The 18192-nt window shown below is 41.7% G+C and overlaps 2 protein-coding genes across 8 annotated transcripts; both read right to left on the bottom strand.

Annotated features, from left to right (window-relative positions):
* Nucleotides 1-225: 225 nt before the first annotated feature.
* On the bottom strand, nucleotides 226-11978 carry LOC121626845 (mucin-17-like). 6 transcript variants are annotated; one of them, XM_041965551.1, is made up of 32 exons: nucleotides 9828-10045; nucleotides 9434-9645; nucleotides 8730-8811; nucleotides 8572-8630; nucleotides 8399-8488; nucleotides 8198-8312; nucleotides 8040-8113; nucleotides 7914-7955; nucleotides 7604-7699; nucleotides 7316-7376; nucleotides 7116-7201; nucleotides 6891-6983; nucleotides 6688-6777; nucleotides 6504-6600; nucleotides 6326-6405; nucleotides 6095-6190; nucleotides 5673-5768; nucleotides 5293-5377; nucleotides 5167-5207; nucleotides 4965-5060; nucleotides 4684-4779; nucleotides 4273-4354; nucleotides 4152-4195; nucleotides 3962-4033; nucleotides 3675-3770; nucleotides 3286-3367; nucleotides 3161-3204; nucleotides 2940-3035; nucleotides 2104-2185; nucleotides 1979-2022; nucleotides 1809-1878; nucleotides 226-1241 (listed from the first exon to the last, which is right to left on the bottom strand). In XM_041965551.1, exons 1-32 carry the CDS (start codon nucleotides 10030-10032, stop codon nucleotides 1210-1212), a joined length of 2736 nt encoding a protein of 911 aa, XP_041821485.1. In that variant the 5' UTR covers nucleotides 10033-10045; the 3' UTR covers nucleotides 226-1209. The 6 variants fall into 6 exon arrangements, with proteins under 6 accessions (XP_041821485.1, XP_041821484.1, XP_041821486.1 ...); XM_041965550.1 differs by lacking the exon at nucleotides 1979-2022; XM_041965552.1 differs by lacking the exon at nucleotides 1979-2022 and having other exon boundaries at nucleotides 226-1878.
* A 295-nt stretch (nucleotides 11979-12273) lies between these two features.
* Nucleotides 12274-17865, bottom strand: LOC121626848 (E3 ubiquitin-protein ligase TRIM39-like). Of its 2 annotated transcripts, none has more exons than XM_041965559.1 (7): nucleotides 17756-17865; nucleotides 15897-16474; nucleotides 15339-15434; nucleotides 14746-14979; nucleotides 14466-14610; nucleotides 14358-14384; nucleotides 12274-14266 (listed from the first exon to the last, which is right to left on the bottom strand). In XM_041965559.1, the coding sequence occupies exons 2-7, from the start codon at nucleotides 16470-16472 to the stop codon at nucleotides 13704-13706; spliced, it is 1641 nt and encodes a 546-aa protein (XP_041821493.1). In that variant the 5' UTR covers nucleotides 16473-16474; nucleotides 17756-17865; the 3' UTR covers nucleotides 12274-13703. The 2 variants fall into 2 exon arrangements, with proteins under 2 accessions (XP_041821493.1, XP_041821492.1); XM_041965558.1 differs by having other exon boundaries at nucleotides 15897-16477; nucleotides 17756-17821.
* Between the last annotated feature and the right edge of the window lie 327 nt (nucleotides 17866-18192).

The raw sequence follows: 18192 nt of genomic DNA, 5'->3' as shown, positions 1-18192 counted from the left end.
TTGTTGTTGTTGTTTAGGAACCTTAGTTTTTTTTCTTCCAAATTTCTGATTTTACAAGATCAGAGAATATCCATTTTTTTTTCTCATAAATTTACAACTTTAATTTTGAGTTTTTTTTCTCAGAATATTACCCACCACCCCCGGTTTCTGTTTTATTCATTTATTTTTTACCTACAGTGCCATTGTACGTTTAATAAAACATTTAATATAAACACTTCAATACTTTTTTTTCAATTAAACTTTTTGAGCAACACTGTGTTTTATTGTTTGTAATAAGAGACAAATGAAAAGTTGAATATGCAAAGTGTCGCTTTAAGGATAAGCAGCCAACTTTTAGTTCCTGGACTGTGGACTCTTAGAGGAGTAGCTACTACAGATTTGATAGGATGTATGAATTCTAATAAAAAAAAACACTTCCTTATTATACAGAAAACTTTAAAGGATATCCTTAATTAGGTATGTAGAAATAAACTGCAGATCTTGTAAGATCAACTATAGAGCAGTCCTTTGCATTACATTAAGTAAAACATTAAAGCACAATAACAGTTCAGCTTACTCATCAAGAGGCCAACTTAATTGAGCTTTACAGACATGATGCATCTGCATTATGGGAAATGTAGGAACTCGACCATACAAGGTGCTTTAAGACACAACACCTGCAACTGTGCAGCCTTGATTATTATTTAACAAAATGTAGCTTTAACAAAAGTGCTAACATTAACCATAAAATGCTGACATTAACAATGAAAACAGTAAATACACACACACCCTCATATTAACATTCTAATGCATAATTCCTGGTATCTCACAGGTGGGATAATCAGAGGATCAACACTTTCAGCATCTCCTTTAAGGTGCAAACGGAGAGAGAACGAACACTCAGTACACGAGTAGATGTGAGATTGTACAAGAAGACGAGATTTTCCTCATAAAGCACAAACAGTCCCACGTTTTGTGCTTTTCCTTTCCGGGAAGAACAAACCGGCGGTGCTGTCAGGGCTGCACACTCGTCGTTTCCAGTGACCCAGTAACTGCTATTAGGGAAGCAAGAGTTTCCCCTTGCGGTTTGGATCACCTCTTGTTACACTCAGATCCCATCCTGTCTTGCAGCTGTCAACAACCTCCCAGTCAGACTTCCCAGAGGTCAGCCTGCTGAGCCCCAGGATCTACCAGACCTCCCCGGAGCTTCCTGCTTCTTCCCTCTGTTGCTCACTTTCTTCCCATCTGCAGATACAAAGCATCTGTGTGCAGTGGTTTACATGCACCAGAGTTCGGAAAAACACTTAAACATGTACAATTTAGCCTATATTTACACACAACACTCCACACTACACCCTACATCATAAACATTTTGTTCAGGTTAAACAAATAATATAAAAAATGGGTAAAAAAAACTAATGTTTTGGGTTGATGACCCACTTGTTTTCTACCAATGGGTACAGGATAAAGTTACTGCATCAGTGCTATAGTGAGCCAAACTGGGTAAATTGGGATTTTGGTCTTAAATCTCTAGACATATAGAACTATGACATTTCACCACATTTCAGATCTCCAGCTGAGCAAGGTTCCCTTAAGTAGATAAATAAATATTTCTACCTGATGACAGTACTAAATAAAATGATCAGGGAAAACTTATTGGTGATGGGGGGAATCTAAAATCATTATGATTCATTATCTGGGCACCGTGAATGTCTGCAAAAATTTCCATCGTTTAGCTGTTGAGATATTTCAATCTTGACTGGTCAGGCTAAAAACAGCACAATCAAGGCACCGGTGCTGTGCCTATGATGGGGTTTGATCCTCCTTGCCTTTGGGCTTTGGTCGGACGGCTGTTTCCTGGGTTGTTGGCGCTGAAAACATCTGGGCCAGTTCCTTCACCTGAAACATGTTTAACACTCAGTGCAAGACACATTTAAGTCATGAAGTCACGTTAGAGAAGTTTTTTCTGACATCCCATCAAGTCAAAAACCAGCTGTACCTTCAAACCCATGGAGAAGTCTGAGAACTGTGCAGCTTCACTCGCTGTTGAGGGAGAAGATGTTGACCGTGATCCACGTTTTCTTAATACTACTGATTATTAATAAACCATAATTCTGTACATACATGATTTAGGAACCTCCTCCGTTGTGGCTTCTGCTGATGCATGATTCATTTGGGTGGTGGCACTTGTTGAAACTGGCACGTTCTGTCAGAGAAAGGTGGAAGTTTATAATATTTGAGGCATTTGCAAGAAAATGCTGCGAAAATGTTGTGTATTTTTTAGTACATGGTGGGCTGCTGTGTCCTGGTCTGTGGGCTTTAAGCTCTGCCTCAAAGACAATAAATCCTCAACGATCCAGAAAATTAATGAGTATATCCAACAACTACCTTGTAAGCACTTCAAAATGCCGTGCAACCACACCCTATTGACATTTCAGCCACCACCTGCAAACATCTTAATGATCAGGTAACCTGGTGTTAAAATGAAATCTGTATCCGGATACATTATCCGGATCAGGATAAATGCATTAAATTAAGGTATAAATGCATGTGATGGGAGCTGCCTGACCACATCTGGAGGTCATCTGGGTGCAGCTGATCTGCTGTTAACGAGGCCGATAATTTGTCTAGTCACAGCGTAGCCTTCATGCTGATACTGCAAGAAGCTGGGACAAACTGACACAACATGTTTTATGACAAGAAAGAAATAACTTATGTATTAAATTTGCAGAATTCAAAAGAGGAGCCAAACAATTAAGATTTTTTGTAGACAGCATTTCACAAAGTTTATAAAGTTTCCCAAACTCACAAAAACTCACAAAACTCAGATTTTTTTAAAGGGAGTCTGGTGCTGATTTGCCACGAGGCAACAAGAATGGCTTCAAAATACCAGGTCTAAACACAAAGGCAAGATCAGGTTGTTTATTACATACACTATTACACACTATTTATACATGTACCTGTGATAGTCTTTGTTTCTCTCTGTCTTTGCCCTTTGGTTGGACTGCAGTTTCCTGGGTTGTGGTTGCTGAAAACATCCGGGCCAATTCCTTCACCTGAAATACGTTTAACACTCAGTGCAAGACCCATGAAGTCACCACCAGTATAAAAGTACTCTGTGAGGCTCAATGTGTTAAACAAGATGATGTCGACATCCCCACAAGTGAAAAATCAGCTGTACCTTCAAGCCAGTGGAGGAATCTGAGAGCTGTGCAGCTTCACTCACTGTTGAAGGAGAAGATGTTGACTGTCAACCACATTTTCTTTTTTCTACTGATTATTAATGAACCATCATACCGTACATACATGATGTAGGAGCCTCCTCAGTTGTGGCTTCTGCTGATGCAGGATTCATTAGGGTGGTGGCACTTGTTGAAACTGGCACGTTCTGTCAGAGAAAGGTAGAAGTTTATAAGATTTGAAGCACTGCTAGAAAACCTATCCCTGTTTTGCAAAAATGAATTCGGGCAGCTGAATGATTTCAGCTGTCATTTGCTGATCACGTGACTTCTTTGCGTGTATCCCTTCTCAATGGACAATGGTGTTTGGATGAGCTCCCCGTCTTGTTGACTGTTTCTTTCAAAAGTCAACTGATTCTAATAAAGGCTTTTAACAGTTTAAAACCTGGATGTCTTAGAAAATGAATGTACCCAGACACAGCTAAAAACAGCTCCATGGAGGCACTCGTGCTGTACCTGTGATCGGTTTTGATCGTCATTTTCTTCCTCCTTTGGGTGGACTGCAGTTTCCTTGACTGTGGTAGGTGACACCTTCCCGGATATAAACTTTGCCTGATAGATAACAGAACCAAGTGTCCAACTAAATAATGAGTATATCCAACAACCACCTAGTAACCACCTAGAATTGCCATGCAACCACCCCTTACTAACATTTCAACAACCACCTGGAAACATTTTAGTAATCATATAGCAACACATTGTGTTTGTTTACTTTCTGGTCTGATTTACAGAGGGTCTAGTACTTGCGATAGGTCGGGTCGGGCTGCTGTGTCCTGGGTTGTGGTCGCTGAAAACATCTGGGCTAGTTCCTTCACCTGAAACATGTTTAACACTCAATGCAAGACACGTATAAATGAACAGTATAAAAGTGGTGTATGAGGCTCAATGTGTGGAAAAAGTTGTCGTTGACAACGAGTGAAATATCAGCTGTACCTTCAAGCCAGTGGAGGAATCTGAGAGCTGTGCAGCTTCACTCGCTGTTGAAGGACACAATGTTGACTGTCACCATTTTCTTTCTTTTACTGATTATTAAAAACCATCATACTGTACATACATGATGTAGGATCCTCCTCAGTTGCGGCTTCTGCTGATGCAGGATTCATTTGGGTGGTGGCACTTGTTGAAACCGGCACGTTCTGTCAGAGAAAAGTGGAAGTTCATCATATTTGAAGCATCGCTAGAAAACCGATCCCTGCTTTGCAAAAATGAATTATATATTTCAGCTGCACCAACATCTGTGTTGCTGTTATATATTATAGGGCTCCCACTAATGATTATTTTCATCAGTGATTAATCTGAAAAAACTTTTCTGGATTAATCATTTATCATCATTTATCAACATGGCAGTAGAATTAATCTTCTGGGGACCATGAATGTTTGCAGATAATTTCATTGCAACCATCTAAAGCTATATATCAGCCTGGACCAAAGTGGTGAACCAACCAGTGGACCGTCAGTGCTGTACCTGTGACAGTTTTTGGACCTCCTTGTTTTTCTCCTTTGGTTGGACTGATCTTTCCTGGGCTGTGGTTGCTGAAAGCTTCTGGGCTAACTGCATCTCCTGAAAGATATTAAACACTCATATATCTCAGATAATAGTAATGTGTTACTGTATGAAAGGTTGCACATTACAGCAGAGACATGTTCACAAAGAAGAAAATGGGAAAACATTTCTGTATTCCAGAAAAAGCCTCTCCCATGTGGCACCACAGTGCGATCAAATAGAAGATTTACAGAGTCAGCTACCTCTGATAGCTCTCGTTCCTGTCTGTGTTTCCTCTTTGGTCGGGCTGCCGCTTCCTGGGTTGTGGTCGCCGAAAACATCCGGGCCAGCTCCTTCACCTGAAACATGTCGAGCATTCAGTGCAAGGCGAGCCAGACCCAGAAGATAACACCATGACCTTTGCCGCACTACCAGCTTTTGCTGCTGATCCGGCTGTTAAGGTACCTTCATGCCGGCAGAGAATTCATGCTGTGCAGTTTCACCCACTGTGGACAAAGAATACAACAGCTGCTTCGTGTTCTTGATTATGTAGCAAATTCCTGTGCTGAGTGAAACTGTACTATTACATACATGATTTGGTATCCTCCTTTGCCGTGGTCTCTGCCGCTGCTGCTGAATTTGTTCGGGTGTTGGTACTTTTTGAATCTGGGACACTCTGTCAGATATATTGTACAACGTAATTTGTGAAATGACTTTCCAGCACTTTTCCAGGTGGTTTGACACCGTTCATCATTTCTATGGCTGGTTCCTTTTTAAGGTTTTCCCTGCAGCAAAGACGAATCTCATGCCTTCAATATCCACCAACATCAATTTCATTTTAATTTCAGTTTCAAACCATGTTCAAATCATTTTCTTTAGGTGGCAGCAACAACTGTGTGGTATCGTTCTTTTATAATTTTTTTGTAAAACTGCAAATCCCGAGTGAAAAAGAACAAAATGCTGCTGTTTACCTCGCAGACTGTCTCCAATTGTCTGATCTCACTGATTCTTTCCCCTCTCAGCTGCGGTTTTGGTGGTATTTCAGGTTTAACTCTGCTTTGCCTCGCCTTGAATGAAAGCACACACACAGAGCGTGCACACACACGGACACAATGAACGTCTTGTCGGTGAACAGCGCCAGACACAAAGTGGCCGTTTGTTTTAAAACTGACAAAATGCTGCAGGTGAAGCAAAAAGTGACGCATGTGTCTGTCACAGCAAGGTCTACGAATGCTCATCAGTGGATTTTGATATGCTTTATGTTCTATATGCTATATTTCGGGTGTAAGTCAGGACATAATAGCGATGTTAACAATGACAAAAAGCCCTGCTGAGCAACTGAAAATATAATCAAGGGTCAAAACAGTAAATGGTTGAATTCTAGCAGAAACACCTGTGACAATGTTTGATCCTCCCTGTTTCTCTCCGTCGGCTGGACTGCTGTTGCCGGAGGTGGAGTTGTTTGGTGGAGAGGTGGAGCTCCATTCACCTGAAGGATGTCAATGAATTTACACATTGCTCTTCCAAACAACCAGAAATGGAACAAAAAAGAAACTGGGCTGTATATTTAGAGAAGAAAGGGAATGATGATATTGGTCAGAGATTTCAAACAAATGTGCTCTACCTGCAGCCCAGTGGACAAGTCCTGCGGCTGACCGCGTGACTTCGCGGCTCTTTGAGAAGACCGTCGTGGAATTTCTAAAGCTGTAATGAAAGGAGATGATCAGTTTCTGCCTTAGCTGAATATTTTAATTGATTGATTTTCCAACTGAATTAAATTATAATTCGGGGTCTTTGCACACGTGATTTGGGCTCCTCCTTGACTGTGGCTGCTCTTGTTGCAGAGTCGGTGCGACTGCTGATGCTCCAATTTCCAGTCATCGCTCTGCTGTCTGCTGGCTGATGAAGACATCAATAAAAATGCTTTAAACATACCATTAAACCACTTAATCTAAAATGTTTCACCTCCAGTAAACAGTGAAGTACCTGTGATAATGCTTGATACTGTTTCTCCTTAGGTCGGACTACTGTTGCAGGGTATGTTGGTGTTTGACGCTCTCTAACTGGTCTGTTCACCTGAAAGAAGTTCATTTCATTTAAATTTTACTCGTCATATGTACCTATATTTAAAGTCAAGGGTCATAAGTAAAGGTCTTAAACAGTAAATGGTTGAATTATAGCAGAAACACCTGTGACAATGTTTGATGCTCCCTGTTTCTCTCCTTCGGCTGGACTGCTGCCAGAGGTAGAGTTGTTTGACGCCCCCTGCTAGATCCATTCACCTGAAGGATGTCAATGAATTTACACATTGCTCTTCCAAACAACCACACATGTAACAAGAAAGGAACTGGGCTGCATGTTTAGAAAAGAAAGAAAATGATATTGGTCAGAGAATTCATACAAATCTGCTTTACCTGCAGCCCAGTGGACAAGTCCTGCAACTGAAGGCTTGCTTTTGAGTTTGTGGATTTTTGGAAAGGCCATTGTGGGGTTGCAAAAGCTGCAGTGAAATTAAATGATCAGTCTCAGCCTCAGATGCTTTATTTTTTTAATCTATGTTTTTATGACTTTTCTGCAAAACCTTGTTCTGACAGAATTATAGTCTTGTACATACGCGATTCGGGCGCCTCCTTGATTCTGGCTGCTGCTGCAGAGCCGATGCTTGGTGACACATTCTGGCAGGTATAAGTGGAAAGTTAGCAGGTGTTATACAGAGTACATATTAATATTAGTTACTAATAATTTCAAAGCTAACCTTCAATGTCAAAATCAATATAGAAACATTCATAGGCTGTTGCAACTAAACTGGGTTCACATGAGCTGCTGAACAAGCTTTTCCATCCTGCACCTGAAAACATGAAGACATGTAACACGGGGTCTAAAACACAGAGGAGTTTAGTACCTTTGATAAAGTTTGAACCACATGATGTTTTTCTTTAGGTCGGACTACTGCTGCTGGGTATGTGGCTGCTGGACCCTCCCTGACCAAACTCTTTACCTGAAACATGTTGAGAACTCAGTAATAATACCTGCTGATTGAATTCATCTACCAATTAAAACAGCAATAATGAAAAAAAACAAGGCAAAAATGAGGATAAAATATCTAAAATCATGTCGAAACTCTACACATGTCTAAAAGAAGTTCAAACCAAACAGTTAAGTGATAACATTTGATCCTTCATCTCATCCTCCTTAAGTTGGACCACTCTTACCTGGGGTGGAATATTTGGACGCTCCCTGCTCGATCTATTCCCCTAAATGAGCAGAATGAGATGTAAACTCCCTTTACATTGTACTTCTTAAAACATTCATGCAAAAAAAAGGAGAATCTGCTCTACCTGCAGCCCAGTGGACAAGTCCTGTGGCTGAACGTGTGACTTTGTGGCTCTTTGAGAAGACCGTTGTGGAATTTCTAAAGCAGTAATGAAAGGAGATGATCAGCTTCTGCCTTAGCTGAATATTTTAAGATTGATTTTCCAACTGATTTAAACTCTACTTTGGGTTCTTTGCACACGTGATTTGGGCTCCTCCTTGACTTTGGCTGCTCTTGTTGCAGAGTCGGTACGACTGCTGATGCTCCAAATTCCAGTCATCGCTCTGCTGTCTGCTGGCTAATGAAGATATCATTAAAAATGCTTTAAACATACCATTAAATCACTAAATCTAAAGTGTTTGCCTCCAGTAAACAGTGAAGTACCTGTGATAATGCTTGATACTGTTTCTCCTTAGGTCGGACTACTGTTGCAGGGTATGTTGGTGTTTGATGCTCTCTTACTGGTCTATTCACCTGAAAGATGTTCATTTCATTTAAATTTTTCTTTTCATATATTGTTATTTCGAAGTCAGAAAGATTGCATTAATCTCCTTTACCTGCACATCATCGTAGAAATCATGCTGCTGACGACGTGAGCACTGTTCAGTTGCAAAATCTGCAATAAAAGGCATTGGTGAGGACCAACCGTAACTGCTTTATTTTTCTGATTATTTTCCAAAATCGTGTACTGTCTGAACTGTAATCCTGCACATACATGGTTTGTTCTCCGCCTTGATTGTGGCTGTCGTTGCTGCAGAGCTGGTACGCATGTTGGTGATTGGTGGCGATGGCGCAGTCTGTCATGGTTAAGGTGGAAAATTGGAAGTAAATTGATCTCAAGGTCACGATAATGATGACAACTGTTCAACTGACTACAGGCTAACACCAGGATGCTAACATGCTCACAATTGCAATGCTAGTGTGCAGTTGTGAAACAGATTTGATGTGTGTGTGTGTGGCTGCTGCAGAATGAATAAATTAAAAAATAAATTAATTACAAATTAGTGATTAGTCTGCAGCCATGCTAGCTGCTCTGTGAAGCTAACACAAATAGCTGGGCTTTGGACATCAGGCTAGCACCAACATGCTAACACACTCACAACTGCAATGCTAATATGCAGATGTTAAACAGATGTGATGCCATGTTAATCATCTTTGTTTAGTGTGTTAGCATGCTAACATTTGGCTAACTAGCCTGTGGCACAAAGTTGGGCTAAGGCTGATGGGAATGTCATTATTACGATGATGATGATGGCATGAGCGAGCAGTCACAAAATCACCAATCTGTCCAATAGTTGGTGAGCTATTTTAGTCTGGACCCAAGTGGTGGACCAATCAGAGCCACGGTACTAGTACAGCTAAAAATACTGCTTTTCTGAGCTTTAACTGGTTGCCTCTTGTAATTGCTAAAACGTTCACCTCCTTTTTGACAGCGGTTCTCTTCGCTGGCTTATATTTCCTCTGATCCACTTCTTCCCTCGGACTCTTCCAGTTTAACTGTTCCCTCTCTGGGATCCTTATTCCCTTCGGCGTGCATCCCATCTTCCCCTGGTGAGTTCTCAGGCCGTGGTAGGTCGTCATTTTGGACCAGCCACAGTGGCAAACCCGCAGGCTCATGTCTGAGTAGTAGTCTGTTTCGAGACAGAAAGATTTTAAACATCTAGGGGAAAATAAAATTAACGATTGCATTTTTTTTTGTTGTTGTTGTTGCTTCATCCCTCTCATCCCGCTGATCTGGCTTTAATTAGCACGTCTTGGTGTTTGTGGCAATGTGAGGAATGAATGCAATGCGGCATATTTGTGAAATACCCACCAATCCTGATAGAAGCGTACAGATCCATACCGAAACTGTCCTTTTGATTGTTTGTAAATCCCACATTAGCCCACAGGTTCTGCTGTTCATGCTCTTCAACCCTCACGCCCCTCTCTGTGCACCCCATCCTCCCCTGGTGAACTCTCAGGCCATGGTAGGTCGTCACTTTGGACCAACCGCAGCAGCCGCAAACCTGGAGGCTCATGTCCGGTGTTTATCTGTGTAAAACATATCATAATACATTACTGTTGATCAGGGGTGGAAGAAGTATTCAGATCCTTGACTGAGGTAAAGGTACTAATGATACACGGTGAAAATGCTCCATTACTGCTTTGTGATGGTACATTTTCCAGCTGATTCAAGAGGGTTTTTAAATAGTTAATTTATCTTTAAGAAGATTCCGGACCACCAAATTTCAAGATACGTGGTGTTCACTGGACGGGTAGGGAGTGAAAAGCTGCAATCTGAAAAGTAACTAGTAACTAAAGCTGTCAGACAAATGTCGTAAAGTAGAAAGCACAGTATTTGTCCGTGAGATGTAGTGGAGCAAAAGTACAAAGCTGCATAAAATGGAAAAAAAACTCAAGTACAAGCACCTAAAATTTGCACTTAAGTACAGTACTTGAGTAAATGTACTTAGTTACACTGGCATCAGGTAGCAAGCAGAGGAGGAAAGTTGTTTTGTACTTCATGTGAGTATTTTAAATGTAATACTAGACTAAATAAACTACTGTGTATTGTATTGCAGTAAACTAAACCACTTAATGATATATAACACAGCCAGAATCGGATCTATCTCACCTTAGACTTTTATTCAAAGTTCAAGGTGTTGTCTCTATTTTCCAGCACCTTCCTTATGAAGGCATGAGGAGAAATTGTCATAATGAGCGTCAGTAGTGAAGGTGATTGTCTCCTTACAAATTTAATTGATACTGTTTGTATTCCAGAAATATAATTTAATGTTGTTTTGACCCTGTGGTTCATATTTTAGTTTTGTTTGTTTGTTTCGGTTTTCCCCTCTCTCCTAGGTGTGTGTGTGTGTGTGTGTGTGTGTGTCCTCATGGATGTGTGAACAAGGAGCGGGTGTGTCCCTTGTGTGGTCTAATTGCCTCGCCTGATTGGTCAAGGGGTGGCTCCCCTGCACTATTTGAACAGCCCGCTGACTGCGCGCTCCCTCCTCTCCATCCTTTCCACCACCAGGAAATGCCAGGCCAACATCGTGATCGGCAGCATCATAGAATCCCCTTGTAGCGTGTTTAGCGTGAATCATAGTGAATGTCAAACTCTGTTAAATTAATACTAAAAGTAGCAAAAGTGAGCAGTAGTAGGAGGGAGAAGCTTTTTGATTTAACCCAGTTTTCCTTTTCTTTTGGTTAGGTAAGTTAGAGCTATCTAGAGTGGTTTTGTTTGTTATTTCTCCCTCTGAAGCGAATAAAACTGCTCCTATTTTTGAAATTGCCTTGTTGTTGCTGGCTTTCCTGGAGTGGGAAGACTGGGGGAGCACCACATCATGTTTTGTCAAAGGTTCCCCTAGACCGAGGCATAACAATGTTTTTTATTGAAAAGGCGAATAGGTTTGTTGAAATGGGCTAAACAGTTTCCTGCATGAGGAAGACATTCAAGCTCAGTTTCAGTCACCACAAAACGAAACGAAAATCCTTAAAAAAGTGTTTGAGAACAGAAAAAGGAAATCCATTCGAATAGCTCTGAACTCAAGAGGACTCAGTTATTGCTGGATAATCACCTCACTGAGCTTTCTAATGTTTGCCCTTCTCAGAGGGGAGTGATGCCTTGAGTATCCTTGCATAAAAAAATATCTCATGCATTTCGGTTAATGAGTCTATTAGAATGCTTCGTAAACAGGGAGTTGATGGAGTTAAAGGCTGTTAAAGTATCAAAGTGAATTAAAACACAACAATCTCTCTGTGCTCTTCTTAATCTGTCGTAAGGCTTAAACTGGACCACCGCAGATTTACAAATCCCTGTTATTTTGAACAACTTAATGCCAGTAACGCTGAAGCCGACTTGAAAAAGCTTGCCCTCTGCACATTCTCCCCTTATTTGCATTAGAATTTGAAAAGAAAAAAGATCAAGAGACCCAGAATTAAGAAAACGTATTAGTGTGTTGCCTACCTTGTGGTCTTCTTCTCTGTTCTGCTGCCTCCCTGCCTCTGAAATATTTCCTTTATGCCACTGTGATGTTTGTGAGGTTAACTTTTTCTGCTTTCAGTTTCATTTCTGAAAAGGCACCAACCGCCCTCGCTCAGCGTGATCTGGCCACAAGTGAGCACCACCCCGAATTACTCACTGCTGAGGGGATTCTCCCTGAATTCAGCCCAGACATGCTGCAGCCACATGGTGGTGTAACTCAGATCTGCTCCAGGAGCGGATTACAAAAGTCAGACATGTTTCAAGAGTTAAAAAGAAACCAGGTGCCATTTGAAAATGTTCACTTTATTTAGGTTTTTAGAGCAGAACATGTAATTGCAGCACATTTATTCATAATCAGGCTTCATTCTTATCAGAGTGCACATACACACACTTCACATTTCACGCCTAGTAGAATAAGTGGATTTTCCCTCATCACAGTTATGTCGACTCTCACAGGACAAATAAGTAACCGCAGCATCGAAAACAAGTCGATGTAAACAAGTCATTGTTGCATGACTCACAAAGTCAAATCATCGTACAAATCAAAATGCAAATACTGTTTCCTAACAAACAGCCATATCCTTTAACACGTCCAAAAAACTGCAACTTGTGGACCGATTTTTTTCAAGCGACTTCAAAAACAGAAGAAGTGGACTTGGCCAAGGGTGGACTTGCACCATCGCCAAGCAACCAATAGAAGGTGGAAACTACCAGTCTGTTTTCATTCCCAACGCAGCAAACACAGCAGTTTGGTCAGCGGCCCTACACTTCAAACTCCAAAGCTGCACGTACCCCTGTAGTGTCATTTCTGGAGGCGTCCCTCCACCATGTTGTTTTCATGCGCCGATGAAGTTGTGTGATGTAGTATAAAGAGTGAGACAAGTCTGGGGCGGTTGGATGGGTCAAAGTTTCACCTGGGAAACCAGAGTTTGTGTCCCGCGACACCAAAAGTGAGTCGGAGCTGTTTTAACTTAGTACGTAGAAGTTACGTAACATACACAGCGGAAGTTACAGAACTTATAACGTAAGTAACTAACATACGTAACTAGTGCACTTATTTTAAATCAAACCATGATATTTACCCATGCAACTTAACTGCAACCGTTTCACAACGTTAACCATGTGTGTTGTTCTCAACAAGCTTTAATTCTCGTCTAACTGGACGTCGCACATTTATTGTTGCTAACTTGACTTCAGAGCTCTGCATGTGCAAAACTGATGCTCGTGGAGTACGCAGAGAATCATACTTTGAAGCTTAAGGCAGTGACAGAGTTGCAGTATTTGACGACAGCATGTTGAAAATGCACTAACTTGCCTGAAGTCCCCGTCTATTTTACACATTACTCACATTGTACACTCTTTCCAATTGGTTACATCCATCAAATACAGTGTTATTTAACAAGGAACATATACAGTTAAGCACTACAATTAATAAATGCACTCATTATTTTTCTGTGGATTCAAATTACAGCACCACCTTTGGATGCACCACCTAGCTACTTAGTGGAAAGAATATCGAGTTCTGCATGTTATTTTGAGCCAATGCCGTTGGGAAACGTAAGGTGCTAGCATGTAGCATTGTACCTCCAGAACAACGAGGCTGGTTGATTTCATATATCAGCACACCTTGTTGCGTATTCATCATTTTTTGCTCCACCCAGACTTCTCTAACTACCCAGCAAAAGTACAACTGGAGCAAACCTGGAAGGCAAACTCACATTTTCTTCATGGGATAAGCATGTCCTCACACGCATTCACAGCAGAAATAATCAAAGGTTCGGTGTTTTTGTCAGCCTGTTTTACATGCGGACTGAAATATGGAAAGATCTTGTCATTGAACGAACACTCGGTAAACGAGTAAATGTGAGACTCAGCCGTCACGTCGTAGAAGGACACGAGACCTTCCTCGTAATCCACGAACACGCCCACTTTCTTCGGTTTCTCTTCTGGGCAAAGACGAAGTGGTGGTGCTGTCAGGGCTGCGTACTTGTCATCTTCATAATGAACAGTAACCCAGTAACCGTTATCCGGGTTCATCGACAGTATCCCTTTACGGTTTGCGTCGCCTCTTGCCACACCCAGGTCCCACCCCGTCTTGTTGCTGACCCCCACCTCCCAGTAGGACTTCCCAGAGGTCAAACTGTTGCGCCCCAGGATGCTGGCATACAGATCAAACCTCTCGGGAGCCTCATCCGCTTCCTTGTCCTCGCCGCCATCTTTCACTTCCTTCCCATCGTCAGAAAGAATGAGGCGTTGGTGGGCACTGGTTGGATCGAGCCTCACATCCACTGCCAATTACAAATTGACAATAATTACAAGATCTGAATTGGAAAGTCTCTTTTTTTGAAAGATGTTCTCAAGAAGAAATATGTCACACACCTGCAAACTTTCGAACTCTCTGCAGTTCTGTGAAGTGAAGAAACTGGTTTAGATCAGTCAAGTCAAGATTTTAGCTTGCAACATTTGCCACCATGATTTTTCTCGTACCGGTGGAGGTCAGCTTCTCCAGTTCCTGTTCGATTTGCTCCAGCAGGGTTGTCGTGGTTTTTCTCATGGTGCCAAAAGACAGCGACGTGTCGAACTCCACCTCCTTGTCTTTGATCTTGTCAGTGTTTTGGAGAGATGAGTAAATCTGACACAGGGAAAAAGAGTGAGAAGGAATTCAACAAAGGGCTGTCGTGCAGCTCCTCAAAAGCGACACGTTCTCTTCATCGGCAAAGCATATGTCAGCCGAGAAGCGGTCCATTCCTGACAAGTTTCCTCTCACCTGCAGGAAACGGATGTGATCGTCAAGCGTAAATATATCGCTCAGCTGAGCGATGGCCTTCTCGAGCTCGCTGATCTCTGCTTCCAACTCTCCTTTGAGGTCTTCCGCCTCTTTCTCCACGGCCTGCCTCCGGTCCTCGAGTGGCTGAAGCGCTGTTGCCTGGGCTCTCTCCACGATGGCAATCACAGCTGTGAACACGCCATCGATTTCCCACCACTCGTTCTCAATCTGCTCCTGAAATTTGTAGAAAAGCAAGCGTTGTAGTGTTGCATACATTGCACTGCAGAAATGCTACATATACCACAACATATGGCTGGGACTAAAGGGAATGCTCTGACTAGGGTTCAACATTTCCATGACTGCTACACCACTGGTCTGAGACTGCGAGGGAAAGTCCATTTTATTACCAACTGGCGGAAGATGTGGCGTTATCATTTGCGAAGGACATCTATAAACACTTTGCATGTGCTCCATTTAACTGCCACGCTCTTTGAAAACTTGCTCTGACAGTTTAGACTCTGACAGACTGGTCTGATTGGTTTTTTAGTCCATGTCAGTACAGGAACAGTAATGTTCTCTCTCTTGCAACCTACCTTGCAGGTCTTTAGAGATGCATTAATCTCATCCACCTGTGTTTGTCTCCTCTTAATTTTCTGCTCTAACTCCACGATGGATCCTTCAAGCTTAGCCTGTAAAAACAGCACAACATATAAAGACAATTAATTTAATATTTGACCTCATCAGCTTAATTGATTTTTGAAGCTCTGTGAAGATCTGCTCATTCTGAATCTGATGCAGCAACATATTTCAAACAAGTTGGGACAGGAGCAACAAAACACTGGGAAAGTTGTGGAGCGCTCCAAAAACACCTGTTTGGATCATTCCACAGGTAAACAGGTTGATTGGTAGCAGGTGATAGTATCATGATTGGGTATTGGATTGATTGGAACAGCTCAGTCGTTCACAAGCGAGGATGGAGCGAGGTTCACCACCCTGTGAAGCAGGACTGTTTAAAGGATATGGGCTCGAAAACACTTTTTTTTTTTGGAATGGAAGATTGTAGACCAATCTTATGATTTGTGTACCTCTTTTTGGTACAACTCCATCAAATAATTGTACAGAAACTGTCAAGCCTTCATATGTTAATTTACCTTCTTTTTGCTCCATTCGTCTTCCGTAGAAACAACCTCCTCGTGCCCTTCACCCATGCACTGAACACAAATGCATGTCTCCGTCTTCCTGCTGTACAGCTCCAAGGGGCGTCCGTGCTGCAGACAGGCCCTCTCATCCAAATCCTTCACAGGTTTCACCAGCTTGTGACCCTTCAGCCTTCCGGTTGAAGAGTGATTCTCCAGGTGGGTCGAACAATACGAGGCAAGACACAAAAGGCAGGACTTCTCCGCCTTCAGCTTTCGCTCCGTGCAAATGTCACAGGCCACCTCGCCGGGCGCCCCGGTGTACTTATCATCGTCTGGCTCCTGGGTCTTTTTCACCTGCTCGACAATGCTCCTCAGGGTGATGTTAACATCTGGTATTTTGCTCTGATGCTTCTTGCATAGGGGGCACGACATGTCATTCAGTGTAAAGTTGCGGCTCAGACAGTCCTGACAAAAGGAATGGCCACAACCAGTAGTGACAGGGTCCACAAAGGAATCCATGCAGATGGAGCATGTTAGATGCTTCTCCAGTGAGCAGGTCTCGCTGGGTGATGCTTGATCGGAGGCCATGTCTGCTTAAAGAGAGCACCATGAGGTAACTCGAGCAGAGATGTAATGTCTGTGATCATTATGTTGTGGCATTTCAAAGAAGTACACTGCAAAGATGTGTGTTTTGTACTCAAATGTTTGTCTAAATAGCCATAAGCTACTGGTCATACCAGACCACGTAAGGTTGTAGCAGCAAAAACCCTTGAGTGTATTGAAGGGAAACATCAATTTCTGCCTCTTTTTAGGTGGCAGGAGTGGAAATTAGTCATCTTCAACATTTATTGTGTTTCAGAATGATGACGACTTGAGAACAATCACATACAAAAGAGGATGTAAACTCTGAATGTCATCATGTTTTTCTGAAACGATGTGTGTTATCTCAAATGGCTCCACACCTAACCAAGGCTGGTTAAACGTAAAGATAGTATGGACAGTATGATACAGTTTCTTTATGGATTATATTGATGCCGAATTGACAAGAAGACTGTCGACATATGACGCTCTTTGTCCTGTGCTTCTTGAGTCATGTGTTTTTACAGACACATAAGAAATTACTAATATGTCATATTTTTTAAAGGGAGTCTGGCACAGATTTCCCTTGAAGAGTGCGTCGAGCGTTAGTTTAATTAAAAAATCAAATATGTATATTTTTTTAGCATTTTCTCACCACTACAGGTAAGTGCTTGAGTATAATAACGTTGTCTGACGTTGACTGCAGTTAGTTATTGAGTTGATTAATGGTTTAATAGCAAAACAGATTACTGACAGCGGCCGATCAGGTAAATTATCAGCTAATTGTACTCATTGTCTTTCTCTGTATGCAGTTCCCCATTGTATGTGTGTTTTTAAAACCTGCTTTCCAAAGAAAACATGATGCGCTTGATGTCATTATTAATGAGTCATGACTCCAGATGAAACTTCTCAGTATTCTAGCTGCTCTTCAGCTTCCCTTTTTGTAGTATCCATATCTCATTACTTATTTACGTGTTTATTGGACAGATTTCAAACATCAAGATGACTAAGTGTATTTCTTTATGCACAACAAGAAAACATCAGTACTCATAAGTATTGCCAGTCACACGCTTAAGACTTAAGGACCAAACAAACACACTTTCCCAAATCATTCGTGAGGGAAAATCCTTGTCTCCAACACCACCGGTGATCACACTGGAATCTAATTTAGCATATTATGAAATTAGGTGCTACAAACTGTAAAACAATAAAAGAGGAATTACTGGTTTTAACCACAATAAGTTCATTCTCTTTACAAGAAGCAAGTCTAATATGATGAAAACAATACTTACATGTGGTGTATGATATAACCTTTCAGCGACTGAGACGCTTTCTACCTCTTCAGGCTTCAGTCTCTTTCTCTCTCTACTCCCATCTAGTGTGAGTCCTTCCTCTGGGGCTTCCTCCCTCTGTTAAGTTTCATTTCTGCTCAGAAAACACTGCGAGTCACTTCCTTTACAGAAACTGGCATGTCAGCATGCAAAGGAGCATGTAAATCATCTGTTTGTGAGCTGCAGGGTGTGTTACGCATTGAGCAAGTTCACACAGATCCAGTTGTGAACGAAGCATTCAGATCCTTTGGTGAGAGTATAAATAACACACTGTAAAAAGTCATGCATGCAAAACTTTACCTAAGTGGCGCATATAAGTATTATCAGCCAAGTTTACATAAAGGAGAAAGTATGCAGAAAATGGTCCCAGTTTTTATTGTCATTATTAGAAGCATTAG

Source organism: Chelmon rostratus, chromosome 23 (assembly GCF_017976325.1).
Source record: "Chelmon rostratus isolate fCheRos1 chromosome 23, fCheRos1.pri, whole genome shotgun sequence".
NCBI classification, from domain to species: domain Eukaryota; kingdom Metazoa; phylum Chordata; class Actinopteri; order Chaetodontiformes; family Chaetodontidae; genus Chelmon; species Chelmon rostratus.
The sequence above is the reverse complement of the archived record's forward strand: the minus strand, read 5'-3'. Positions and strand labels throughout refer to the sequence as shown.

Bases quoted from the DNA above. Each gene is read 5' to 3' on its own strand.
- LOC121626845 (XM_041965550.1), bottom strand. From the start codon at position 10,032: ATGAGCCTCCAGGTTTGCGGCTGCTGCGGTTGGTCCAAAGTGACGACC. The intron at 8,812-9,433 runs GTGAACGTTTTA...TAACCATGACAG, and splicing joins GAACCGCTGTCAAAAAGGAG to ACTGCGCCATCGCCACCAAT. The intron at 7,202-7,315 runs GTATGTACAAGA...ATTTCACTGCAG, and splicing joins CAAGGAGGCGCCCGAATCGC to CTTTTGCAACCCCACAATGG.
- LOC121626848 (XM_041965559.1), bottom strand. From the start codon at position 16,472: ATGGCCTCCGATCAAGCATCACCCAGCGAGACCTGCTCACTGGAGAAG. The intron at 15,435-15,896 runs GTAAATTAACAT...CTGTTTTTACAG, and splicing joins ACGAATGGAGCAAAAAGAAG to GCTAAGCTTGAAGGATCCAT. The intron at 14,267-14,357 runs GTGTGTGACATA...TGTAATTGGCAG, and splicing joins GAGAGTTCGAAAGTTTGCAG to TGGATGTGAGGCTCGATCCA.